The 13,697-nt window shown below is 35.4% G+C and overlaps 1 protein-coding gene across 4 annotated transcripts in view; it reads left to right on the top strand.

The window, feature by feature from the left end:
- Positions 1–13,697, top strand: part of LOC127495146 (eukaryotic translation initiation factor 4 gamma 1-like) — a 49,301-nt gene that overhangs the window by 4,161 nt on the left and 31,443 nt on the right. For 2 of the 4 annotated variants that reach the window (XM_051861637.1, XM_051861638.1), the window contains exons 2-7: positions 5,663–5,801; positions 6,121–6,198; positions 8,036–8,068; positions 9,325–9,345; positions 9,803–10,003; positions 12,142–12,226. In XM_051861637.1, coding sequence (XP_051717597.1) covers positions 5,709–5,801; positions 6,121–6,198; positions 8,036–8,068; positions 9,325–9,345; positions 9,803–10,003; positions 12,142–12,226 — 511 coding nt within the window. In that variant the 5' untranslated portion in view covers positions 5,663–5,708. The remainder of the gene's footprint in view (positions 1–5,662; positions 5,802–6,120; positions 6,199–8,035; positions 8,069–9,324; positions 9,346–9,802; positions 10,004–12,141; positions 12,227–13,697) is intronic. The other 2 variants (XM_051861639.1, XM_051861640.1) reach the window with 2 other exon arrangements.

A 13,697-nucleotide genomic window follows, 5' to 3' on the forward strand; every position in this document is an offset into this window, starting at 1 on the left:
AGAATAGAGCAAGGATAAAAGTTAAATAAACAGTGCTTTTCAGGTTTTTCAGGTAGATAAATTAAAGTAATCAAATGTAAAATAACACTGCATATAATTTTCACTGTATAAATTAAATAAAGACGAATCCTTATTAAGGCAGGAACACACGAAGCCGACGGCCGGCCGTCGGGCAGTTTTTGTTCGTCGGCCGACTAAGTTTTCTCAGTGTGTTCTGCACCGTCGTCGGCTTTTTTCGGCCGATTCAACATGTTGAATCAGTATCGGAGCTCGTCGGTCCGTCGGGCCATCTGATCATTCTGATTGGCTGTTCAGCTACTGCCACCTGCTGGTACGGAAAGGCATTTTATCTTACGCAGATGCAGAACGGACGTGCTACTTGGCTGTCGGCTGTCGAGCGTTGGTTTGGTGTGTCAGGGCAACTTTGGACCCAGACGCTGCCGACGTGAGCCAACCCCGCAGTCTGCTTTCATCGCCACTAGTTCGTTGGCGTCGGCTTGGTGTGTTCCTGCCTTTAAAGTTAGATAAGATATTCTGTCAAGAGCAGTGAGTGATTTATTTGTCTTTTGTTGTTTGATTAACATTTAAAGGGTTAGTTCACCCAAAAATGAAAATGTCATTAATTACTCACCCTCATGTCGTTCCACACCCGTAAGACCTTCATTCATCTTCAGAACACAAATTAAGATATTTTTGATAAAATCCGAGGGTTTCTGATCCACACATAGGCAGCAACGTCATTGCACCTTTTGACGTCCAGAAAGGTAGTTGAAAACATTGTTAAAATAGTCAAAGTGACTACAGTGGTTCAACCTTAATGTTATGAAGTGATGAGAATACATTTTGTGCGCAGAAACAACTGAAAAAAACTGACGCAGGATCCGGCCAATAATGAGCCGGCATTCGGACGTAAACAAAGAAGTCTGCACTGAGTTCACTACGTATGACAACGGTTCAATGTGTTAAATAAAGTCGTTATTTTTGTTTTGTTTTTGCGCACAAAAATATTCTTGTCGCATCATAATATTGAGGTTGAACCACTGTAGTGACTGACTATTTTAACCATGCTTTTAACTACCTTTCTGGATGTCAAAAGCTGCAATGACATTGGTGCCTATCTGTGGATCAGATACCCTCGGATTTCATCAAAAATATCTTAATTTGTGTTCCGAAGTTGAACGAAAGTCTTACCGGTGTGGAACGGCATGAGGGAGAGTAATTAATGACAGAATTTTCATTTTTGGGTGAACTAACCCTTTAATAACACTAGGGCTGGGTATCAAATTCGATACTCTTTAGGTACCGACCGAATTGCCTCGATACTATCGAGTATCGAAAAGTGTCTTGTCATTCGGTACGAAAATTCGATACCTCCAAACGGAGCCGGGGAGAGGGGGGCGGACAAATGCTGTCGCTGTCTCATTGAGCAGTGTAATAACGTCGTGCTACATTGTTATTTTTATCTAAATATATAAAACTATGTGCACGAGAGAGCGAGTGAATCAACGGAAAAGGACGGGTGAGAGTACCGGCTGTTTATGTGAGCAACCGGGTCACTACAGTCACTCCAGATACTGTGAACAGCAAAACAGAAGTGCCGCACTGCCTGCACAAACAGCGGGACACGCAGTGTTTTTTAGACTAGTTATGGACAGGTACGACACACAGCAGCGTTACATCAGCATTCGTTCCTCAAGTCTATGGAAACACGCGACCGATTCGTGACGGTCTCTAGTTCACCTGCACGAACACAGGCTCTTCCACACCCTCAGAGCGGACATTTTCATACGGTTGTCTCCTGAAAAAGCAGAGTGATAAATCATTAATGTGTTGATTTTAATAAAGACACGGAACTCTCATTTCACGGCAAGATGCAACGAGCATGTCACTCTTTTACTTTCGTTTTCAACTGAACGCGTTTCTCTTCAGGGAAAACCAATCAAGGAAAATGTGTGCCTAGAACACCTCCTAGTGGTCATTATATGAAACGAAAAGGAAAACCCTACATGAGATATTGCTTTATAACTTAACAACTTTAACTAAAAACATACACGAGCTTACAGAAATGATATAATTATATATTATATGTAATTATATATTCAACAATGATGTAAGGAAACAGTGACAAAATATAAGTTTGAAGGGAGTAAAGCCTGTGTTTTGGTAGCAGGAATATTAGGCTGCTGTCACTTTAAGAACGCATGCACAGATCCAATATACTGATAGTGTACACATGCATTGTCTTTCTCGACTGTTTACGTTCACCTACTGTGTTTGCTTAGATAGGACTTGCCAAGACGGGCATGTTGACAATTTTTGTGTGAATTTGTTCTTTCAAGGGCTAAAAGACTTAAAAGCGAACTCAATTCAGAACTCACGTGCTGTCTGAGATGCGGCTTTCTGTGTGCGTGCTTCGGATGTGTGCGCACACGACTTCTCACACAGCACATGAGTTCTCTTTCGTGTCTTCTTGCGCTTAAATGATTAACTTGCCTCGTTCTCAAAGGTGTTTCAGTTCTTATTGTCGTTCCCTGCCCGGCGCTTTCATTATTGTTTTGTGCCTGTCTGAATTAGCACTGAGTGTCTGTTTAATCACTGAAAGCTGTTTCGGTCTCACCTGCAGTCGCGCGCTATCAACACCGGGTGATGACGGCATAAATGACTTGTCATATTAGAACATACGGCACTCGCATCGTACAAAGATTGACTGTTTTGTCAACATTTTTTTTTTTTTTTTTTTTTTTTTTACCATTGCTGTTTTAACGTACTTGGAAGCCAGAATGTTCTCAGACAGGAGATTTATATGATGCGGACAGCGGCTCTATCAGCGGCGCATCTCCTTCTCTTACCAACTGCAACACACCAACACGTGATGTCAGCAACAGATTAACATACTAACAGTTGATTGGACAGCTACTCTCATGAAATGTATACGTGAAGTGTATCCATCGTTAGAGGAACTCACTATGTTTTACGCATTGTTTTTTTTAGCCATAATATATGCGTTGTCAGATTAACCGCGGTGCAAGTGCGTGCCAAACCATGTGTGGAGAACGGTACGGTTTGATTTTTTTTTTTTTTTTTTTTCATTTTCTTTTTACCAAGAACTGTTACACCCCTACTGAGTTTCATACAGAAAGGGATTTTATTTATAAAGAAATACACCGAATCATCTTAAATGTTAATGATTTAATAGCAGAAACGTTAAGTCAGAACTTGTGCCTAGTCATTTTAATTCTCTTTGATTTGTGGCCTCAAAACCTTTTGAACTCGGCTTTTACGCAAGATGTATTTAAGTGTTATATAATGTCACTGCTGAACTCCATATCTGTGTGCATGTGTGAGAAGCGTCAGGTCTACTGTATCCTCATGTCCAGTACAGTATGTCTGTGTGTGTGTGTGTGAGTTGTGAAGGCTTGCCTCTATATTTGGCTCTTGTAAAGATAGCCGTGCGCTTGTAACCCCTCCATATAAACTAGTTTGAGTCTTCAGCTCGTCTCTTGCCGCAGTCCTGATTCATTCACAAAAGCAGCCACATGTCAAATGCACAAAGCCAAATAATAAATGTGTGCTGCAGTAATTGAAGGTGCAGCTGGAAGTTGAGCCGTCATAAAGCACGACTCTTCATTCACGGGTCACCAAAACCTGAACAAGCTACAGATGAGATTCACAAGTACCAATTCTGAAGCTCCAATTTTAGTACTTTTGAAGAAGCACCAAATAATTCATTCTTATTATATTTTACAATATATTAGTTGTCTGTTAAAATAAAAGCTTGATGGTTTAACATTTGAAAATGAAGAAATTAAAGGGTTCGCACAAAAATGAAAATTTTTTATTTTTAATTACTCACCCTCATGTTGTTCCACACCCATAAGACCTTCGTTCATCTTCACAACACAAATTAAGATATTTTTGATGAAATCAGAGAGGTATATGACTTGTCCATAGACCGCAATAGGTCAAAAAGTATTCTCATCGCTTCACAAAATGAAGGTTGAACCACTTCAGTCACGTCGACTGTTTTAACAATGACTTTCAAGGTCCAGAAAGGTACTAAAGACATTGTTAAAACAGTCGACATGACTGGAGTGGTTCAACCTTAATTTTATGAAGTGACGAGAGTACTTTTTGTGTGCAAAAACAAAACAAAAATAACGACATACTACAATAACTTTGTTAATCTCATCTATGTACGTAATTTCTGCCCGAGTCACGTCACGATTCTTTTTCATCGGCTGTGACCTCTAGCAGCAAAAATTTACATAGTGTGCCTTTAAATACTCAACTGTTTATTTAGGGCTATCGAAGTTAATGCGACAATAGCTGCGTTTCCATTACACTTCAAATTGCGCAAATTGAAAACATGCCCAATGGAAACACGTCAATTTCGCAAAAACTCCCATATATCGCAACACCTAGAAACACCTCATACGTGGCCGCTCTTGAGTATAAGGGGCTTACCTTGCCATTAATGCCTGGATAACATGTCTTCTTCGATTAAAAATAATGGCTAGTGCGTTGACTGTAATAAACTTAAACCTGAGAACATCTGTTGCCATGATTTTTGGAATGACTTGACGAGAGGAAAAAATTAGTTGTATAACACCAGTTAATGGAAACGGCGTCATTTCGCAATAGTTTTTTTATTAACATTTAGAAAATATCAAAAAAAGCTTTATTTCTGATTAGAAACAAAATCTCTGCTTTCAAGGAAATTCAAACAATAAATGGCGCAACAGATCACTCTTCCACTTTAATACAAGTTATAGCATGAAAAAAAAACATGCATGAACATCAGAATGTATGTTGAAAGATACAGTACAACTTACCAAAATTAATAATTTCTTATGTAATTGTACAGCATTAGTTGGGAAAGATATTTTTCCCTTAAGAATATCAATTTATCGGTATCAGCAGATATCATTCTGAATAATCGACTATCAGTATTGGCGGAGAAATTTATTATCAGTGCATCTCTAATAATTAGCCAAATTGCGAAGCTACAAGCACAGTAAACCTCAAGCTCTTTTTTAAAAAATCGCAGATAGATTTTTCTTCCCAAATTGTTCAGCCTAGTACCGTTTTTTACAACAATAAACTTTTAAAGGTGAAGTGTGTGATTTTTCGGCAATTTTCAAGGGTTTTATAGTCAAGAGGCCTGTTTTAAGGGACTTTTGATGCAAGGCTGTCTTCGAGCAGGAGTGTGTTTGTCTCCTGAGAGACCCTGCGGTGAAAACGTGACCCGTGCTGCAGTGTTTGAAGATGCACAGCTGTTATTTTTATTCTTTACTGCGGTGTTCAGGTCTGGATCTCCCATGTTAAAGGTGAAGCTTGTTATTACTGCACCACTGGCATCACCAAACAGAACTGCAACAGTAATGACAGGTTCCAATCCGGCATTCCAAACACTCTTCCCATCAGCCGTTGATCGGATAATCCCACACCAAACTCGCCATATTGGAAGAGCCAGTGTTGCTAGTGTTGATGCGTACAAAATCATACGCTTCAGCTTTAACATGTCTGCTGAATCAGTGTGACTCATTTACAGTCAGACATTATAATCGCTAATTGAATTGAAGCCCTAATTAATGCCTGAATAATAATTTGATTTTGAAGTGACTGTGGCTCAGTCGAATCTCTTTTTCTCTCTGTCATTCAGGTTTTGTCAGTAGGTGCTGCGTCTCCATGCAGATGCTCCGGGTGAAATGAATAAGGCACCTCAGCCTCTGTCAGGACCTCCCTCCGCCCCTCCCCACCCCTCCGCCCCTCTTCCTGCACCCTCACCGGGCCTGTCCCAGGTAAAACACACCACTCTTTATATTTATTGTGATCTTTCTCAGGGGTTTTCAGGTTGAAGTCCAGGGAATCACAAGGGAAAGTTAAAAGTAGGCCTGTAAATAGTTACATAATTATTAAATACATTTTGAAGCAGAAATGATTAAAAACATAGTGTGTTTTTTTGTATTCTAATAAATCATTTTGGTTGTAAATGTGCCCTTAAGTAAAAACACCTAAATTTTCATTGCACTCTTAGTTTTTAATGCTCTCCTAAATCTTTCCACTTTGGAGCACCTTGGGGCGTCAAGTCCTGCTCATGTTTTGCATGTGTCTCTTTAGCCCAGTTATCCTGGTCCTCCCCCGGTTGTGTTCGGAACCCCTCCGCCACAGATGAACCCGGCAGCCCAACCCCGACAGGTACGACATCCCAAATACTCCCCACTGTGGGTTTGGTCAGATGGACTACTGGGTTCTTGATTCAGGAAGTAATTTTTCTCCATTGGCATTTCATTAGGGCTGCCCCCTAATAGTTGACTAAACGTTAGACGAGAAAAGGCTTAATCGACCAAAGTTTTATTAGTATGTCAGGCAGGAAATCCAAATGTTCAACTATCATCCATCTATGTCAAATATGGCTTATCATTTGAAGCGTAAGTAACTTGGCCTCTCACTCTAACGTTAACCTAGATAAATGTGCACTATTATTAGGCGCATATCCAAGTGTTTGTGCGGAGTGTGGAAGCTGAAGTATAGCGCAATTACTGCATGGAGGCGCCGGTGCGATCACTTTCATTTTTCCTGATAACAGCAGAAACAACTTAATACTCCATCATTTTTGGCCATACAGATAAGATTAATACATCTTTCAAAACTGTAAAGGGTCTTTTATTTGTGTGCACTCACAATAACAACAAAACACTGTGCTTTTGTAAAATAAACAAAACAAACAAGATGCGCTTTCTGCCGTCTCCTTCTCCGTGAACTTCTTTCTGGAGTACGTCACAAAAATGAACCGAAACTTAGTGTAGACATAAGAAATATATCTATAGAAAGCTTGAAATGTCTACTTTGCGGCAAGCTTTATTATGTGGAATAGGCATATATTACACCTATATATATATATATATATATATATATATATATATATATATATATATATATAAAATCCTCATTATGGTTTAGTATTCTCATCAGTATATATTTAAATAATTACATTAATATAAACATGCGATTAGTGGACTAATGGCTTAAATGGATGACTACTAGTCGACTAGAAAAAACTTTAGTCAGGGCAGTCCTACATTTCAGAGAGTTTTTCAATAAAGAGCCAAACCAGCCCACTCAGAATCAAATCAATCTTGAGTTTTATCATAAAAAAAGTGTTCAGTGTTTGTTGGCATCATTATCAATATTTTGAATTAGTTTTAATTTTTATATATTTTTTGTTTGAGTCTTAGTAATTTTGTTGTATTTTTGTCATTTTTATTAGTTTTTGTTCTTTTATAAATATATTTAGTTTGTTTTATTGATTTTTAGAGTTTTAAGTTTTGAGTTTTAGTACTTCGGCTTAACCTAAATGAAAATTAGAAATGTTGCCTTAACAGATAACTGAAATGAAATAAGTTTACGTTTTGTATATATATTAATCTGTCTTCAGTATTGTGAATCTTGGAGATTTTGAAAGGGATTTTTGCTCAGTGGAGGATCCGTACAGAAACTTTTTGAGATTCATGGGAGTTTTGTCTAAACAATTTGTCACCTTGGAATTATAAAGTTCTGTCTAAATTTTTTTTGTCAAAATTGAATTATTCACATTTTCTTATTCTGTGTTAACTTATTTACATTGTGATGTTTTCTTAAGTTGTGTATATTTTGTGCCTTTTTTTAGAAAACAAAAAGGTTCTATTCACAAAAGAGTATGAAATGCAAAAACTTTGAAGCTCAGTATCTCAAAACTGCTCAGAATGCAGATAGAACCTTATAATTCCAAGGTGGTGAATTGTTGAAAAAAAACTTGCTGAATAACTAACCTGACATGTTTGGACACATCAGAGGAATTAGTAGCTAGTTAATATCACACAAACATTTGCAGTTGAGCTCAAAGGTAGCCCTGCATCCTCCTGACCTCTCATTGTGTGTGAGATTCGTGCGACTGAGGTGCTTCTGGGAAAGTGAGGTCTCTTCTCTGCTTTTGTGGCTGGTGTTGCTTCAGTTTCTTGACCTTTGACTTGTGTGTGTGGCTTTCTCTTTCTAGTTTGCCTCAGGTCCTAGAGCTTTACCACAACAGGTACTAACACAAACACACACACACACACACACACACATACATTGAACAAGACCTGAAACATCAGTGTCACATGGAATGAATTCTGCATGGTATTCTGAAGTGTGTGTTATAGCTTTTAATAATATTTTGCTTTAATTAGTTTTAATTTTTATATTTTCTGTTTTCATTTTATTTTTAGTGTAAGTTTTAGTACTTTTATTGTGTGTTTTTTATTTATTTATTTATTTTTGGTTCTCTTTAAGTTTTAGCATTTAATATTTTGAATTAGTTTCAATTTTTATGTTTTATATTTTAATTTTTATTTTAGTGTAAATTTTAGTACTTGTGTATATTTGCCATTTTTATTAGATTTTAGTTTATTAATTTTTAAGTTTTAGTATTTATTAATATTTTGAATTGGTTTTAATTTTATATTTTCTGTTTTCATTTGAATTGTTAGTGTAAGTTTTAGCATTTTTGTCATGTTTATTTGTTTTTTTATATGACTGTAGTTTTAGTATTTATTTTTTTGGATAATTTTTCATTTCTATACTTTCTGTTTTCATTTTCATTTTAGTGCAAGTTTTAGTAACTGTATTTTTGTCATTTTATTATTTTTTTTATGTTTTTTTAATATTTTTATTAATTTTTTTTGTTTAGGTATTTATTAATATTTTGAATTAGTTTTAATTTTATAGGTTCTGTTTTTGTAATTTTTAGTAATTTAAAAGTTTTAGTAATTTTGTTTGTCATTTTTATTAGCTTTGTGTTTTTTTTTTTTTTTTTTTAATATGACTGCAGTTTTTATTAATTTTTATTTAAGTTTTAGTACCTCAACCTAAACTAAATGAAAATTAGAAATGTTGCACTGACAACAAGAATCTTGGCAGTTCAACAAGAATCTTTAACTAACTTGCTTATCAAGTTAGTTAAACTGCAGTCATGTTTGTATCTAGCTACCTGATTAACAAATCTGGTTTAATGACAGACATTTGAAAGAAACTCTATCAGCCTTTCGAGTACTGAGGTTTATTACCACGACAGTAACTGAAGAGCACGTTGCTGGCGAGCGTCTGCGTTTGTGCCGCTTGTGTACTTGTTTAGAGTATGTTTCTGGCCTTTGTTGTGTCATCTCAACACTGCTAAAATGCTTAGTTTGTTTGCATGCTGCTCTGTTCCTTTAACTCTCTGTGCCGGTGGGTAACACACACTCTCCATCTCTCTCTCTCTCTCACTCTTCTGCTGCGTGTGTGTGTGTGTGTGTGGTGCTGCTGAAGGGAGGATTCAGGTCACTGCAGGTAATGCTTACATATTTTTCTTCCCTTTAAAATCAGTGTAAAATGCTGTTCAAAACCCATCTTACTTTCGTAATATGAAGTTTCCAAATTAAACAGCATATTCAACTATTATCATAAAAAAATAACACTTATTTAGGTTAAATGGGACTGAGAAGACCATTTTTTGCAATATCTATGTATTAATAAATTAGTGATTGCATAACCTGAATTGTCCAGATTTTCAACCTGACTAGTTTTTATCATTGCGGACAAAACTTTAAAGATATCAATAACATTTTATCTACTGCGGCACATACTTATTTTTTTAATAATGTCCTAATTTGAATTGTGATTAGTTGTGTGTCCACAAGTAGTGTTATGTGTGACCGGTAGATTTTGATTTAGATTACTGTAGAATTTTGATGCAGTGTTTATTTCTTAAATAATCGAGCTTTTCTTTGTTTTTCTCTCATTTCAGCCGTACTATACCAGTCGGCCCACTTTACCCGCCAATTCTGGGCGTGTTCAGCCAAGCTCCGCCCCTCGGCCCATCCCTCCCCCGCATGGAGCCCGCCCCCCTCATGTGTTCCAGCCCGGCCCCTCCCAGATGATGATGATTCCCCAGCAACCTATCAGCTTCCCAAATTCACAAGGCACGGCCTACTATATACCTGGCCAGGTAAATCACATGTAAATCCATAATGTAACATCACTCAATACAAATATGAAGGATTTCAGGAGAAATTATGAACAGAAAAAGCACATTTTTAACAGAATGATTACAATATATGAATTTCACAAATCCCATTGTGCAGTTGGGGACACTATTTTGAAACTTGCCTAACTGCTTGTCATTTAAGTAGTTAAAATAGTAAAAAAAATTATATTACAAGCTAACACAAAGTAGCTAACTACTATATAAGGGAGAAATATAGTATAATCATAATAATATTTTTTTTTATAGTGATCAAATTATTAACTTATTAACTTAATTATTAACTAAGCTGTTTTTACGATAAATTCTCATTAAAAATGTAATGTTGAAAATAACATTATGAATAATAAATGACAGAAGTGTTTTTTATTGTTAGTTCATGTTAACTAATGTAGTTGTTTAAGTACATCAACTAGTGTACTACTGACTAAAGGAAAATATATACACACACATATATACATACATATATATGTATGTATGTATATATCGTTTTAGTTAGGGATGTTAATTAATTTTTTTCCCCTAACTGAAAATCGAAGCTTGTTAAATGATCATTACCTGTTAACTGACAAGATTGTTAAATTAGAACTAAATTAAATCAGAACGAATAACTGTCTGTGACCCATTAAAATAACAAAATCTGTTTTCCGGGTCTTTAGATTTACATGCGCAAATAGCAGCATAAACAACAGAAGAACATGAGGATTCATCGTCACATCACGCACCTCCAGTGCTTCTGTAAATACGCAAAATATATTTCACTTAAATAATTACCTGATTAAGAAAACAAAAGAGAAAACTGTGTGACATTTAGTATACGCCGAGTTCATTTTTGTGACGTGCTCCACAAACAAGTTCACGGAAAGGAAACCGAGACAGCAGGAAGCGCACCCTGTTTGTTTTCTATAATTTACAAAAGCACAATGATTTGTTTTAAAAAAGTAAACCCTTTACAGTTTCAAATGATGTTTTACTCTTATCTGTATGACCATAAATGACAGAGGATTTTAAGTTGTTTCCACTGTTTTAAGGAAACTTTTCAAGTTCATGCAGGCAAACATATCAGTTTGCAGCCTGTTCGTTATCAAAATATAATGCAGTCAACCAAACATATAACAAGTTACGCTGCTCAATTTAAATAGTCCGTAGTAGAATCTGTGCCGTTCAGCGCGAGCAGTGAGCCTGTGGTTTTATGCTACACATGTGAAGGATGATGTTTTTCGTGAATATTAAAACGCGAGTGAAGTACAAACCCTATAGTTTACATAATAAATCATAGCTTAGCATCCAAATATCACAAACATCACAAGTACGGAAACGTTTGGATTCGTACCCAATGAGAGAGGTAGGCTACATGAGCCCAACACCTGTTTCTGTTTCAGTTTCACTTTAAATGAGTTAATTTTGGCTTGACGTTTATAGCTTTTGTTTTTCATTCTTGTTCTGTTCTGAATACCTTTAAATTTAAAGGATTTGTTGTGGAGTGAGGGGAACTAAAAAAGCCTATAGCTAATGTTTATAGTGATCATAATGTTTGTAAACATTTTGCTTTATTTACCGGTATTTTACAATAATATAATAATAAAATGCGACTTGTATGCATATTATTTGTTTTGTTTTTTTTCTCTCAAAAAATGTATATGTGTAGCATATTTTTTAACCATATCACTTTTAATATAAACTATTTTAACTATATTACTTTATAGTAACCAAATAACTTTTTAAACCGTTTAACCGATAGAATTACTCAGTCAAAATTCTTACTGTCAGTCAACGGTTAACCAGTTAATTATGAGCATCCCTATTTTTATTTGCACAGGACGTTTTGCTCAAATGTGTAACGCGCACACACACACACACACACACTCTGCAGTGTATTGATTCTGCTGACAACTCCTCCCCTTTTTAAACTCTGTCCCGGTCAGCTGACCGTCTGTACCGTTCCTAATTGTGCAACACTAAAAAGGGGGGGAGGGTTGTTGGGCAGATAGAAAAATGGTCTGAAATGGGGATTGTCTCACTCTGACCTCAAATGGTGACTGTGTGTGTTTTTGATGAGTCAGTGCAGTAAAACACAAACCCTCTCTCTGTTTCTCTGTCAGTACCGTCCCTCATACGTGACCCCTCAGCAGTATCAGGTGGCCGGTTCTCCTGGTTTCTACCCTGGCACAAGCCCGGCTGATTACGGTATGTACGGAGAGAGGAAGCAGTAAATCCATGTATCTCTCCGTGTGTGTGTGTGTGTGTGTGTGTGTGTGTGTGCGCTCCTATTAGTGGGAAAGAATTTTTCAGCATCTTGTGGTGGGAATCATCACTATGCGATTATGAATCAACTTCATTCGTTTTGGTGAGATTCAAAAGAGGCATTTTCCCCATTAAATATTGAACTGATTTTGTTGTTGACTGAAAACAGTTTGAAAACAAAAAAAGTCTGGTTGTTGTCGTGGTAACTGGCAAATTGTTCTGAAATAGTCATGGTTATGATGTCACAACCCTGAGCACATTAACAAGTGATCGCCCATTTACGCATCAACACCTATTCAGTAGTCAGAGCTCATTTATGTATAAAAGTCTTAAAGGTTCAGTAAAAAAAAATATCCTGTTTAATTGTAAAGATCTGAGAGAGGCTGACAGTGCTAGATTTTCAGTAGTTGTTTCTCCCTTTGTTCTTTATTTCTTTTGTTTGTTTGTCATTCTCTTATTCTGTTGTTCACATTTCTTTCTTTCTTTTTCATGTTCTTTATTTACTGTTCTTTATTTCTTTTAATTTTATTAATGAATTTATTAGTTGTTCTTTCTGTTATTTCTGTATTTAAGTTTCTTTAAATTTCTATCTTTCTTTCTTATTCTCTTAGTTTATTTACTGTTCTTTATTTTTATTTTTTATTTTATTAATGAATTTGTTTTTTTCTTTATGTATGTATTTAAGTTTCTTCTTTCTTTTTTGTCATTTCTTTCATGTTCTTTACTGTTTTTTTATTTTGTTTATTTGCTTTTATTTAATTTTATTAATGAATTTATTTTTTCTTTATTTACTGTTCTTTTTGTTTTCTTGTTCCATTTTTCATCTTTCTTGTTCATTGTTTTTTTTAAACTTTAATGAATTTATTATTTGTTCTTTCTTTTAAAGTTTCTTTTTAAGTTTCTTTCTTTCATGTTCTTTATTTACTTTTTTATTTGTTTTATTTATTTATTATTTATTTATTTGCTTTTATTTAATTTCTTTAATAAAAATTAAAAGAAAAAAATTATATAATTCACTATTTCATGTTCTTTGTTTTTTTTATTTATTTAATTTCCTTTTATTTAATTTTATTAATGAATTAATTTAGTATTTGTTCTTTAATGAATGTATAGTTTTTTTCTTTCTTTCTTTCTTCCCTTTACAATTAAATTTCTTTTATTTAATTTTATTTGTTCTTTCTTTCATTCCTGTATTTACTTTCTTTTTTTTTCTTTCTTTGTGTACTTTATTTATTTATTTATTTCTCTCCCACCCTCTTTCATCTGTGGTTATAGAGTTATTCTCACATCATCACTCATGTATATCGGACGCCTCCCGTCCTGTGGTTGGCGCTGTCAGAAATGTCAAAAGTGACCTTTTAAATGTATGTTTAGAGTTGTTTTAACAGTGTCCTAAAGTGCCTAAGCACACCCT

The sequence above is a fragment of the Ctenopharyngodon idella genome, chromosome 15, assembly GCF_019924925.1.
Source record: "Ctenopharyngodon idella isolate HZGC_01 chromosome 15, HZGC01, whole genome shotgun sequence".
NCBI classification, from domain to species: domain Eukaryota; kingdom Metazoa; phylum Chordata; class Actinopteri; order Cypriniformes; family Xenocyprididae; genus Ctenopharyngodon; species Ctenopharyngodon idella.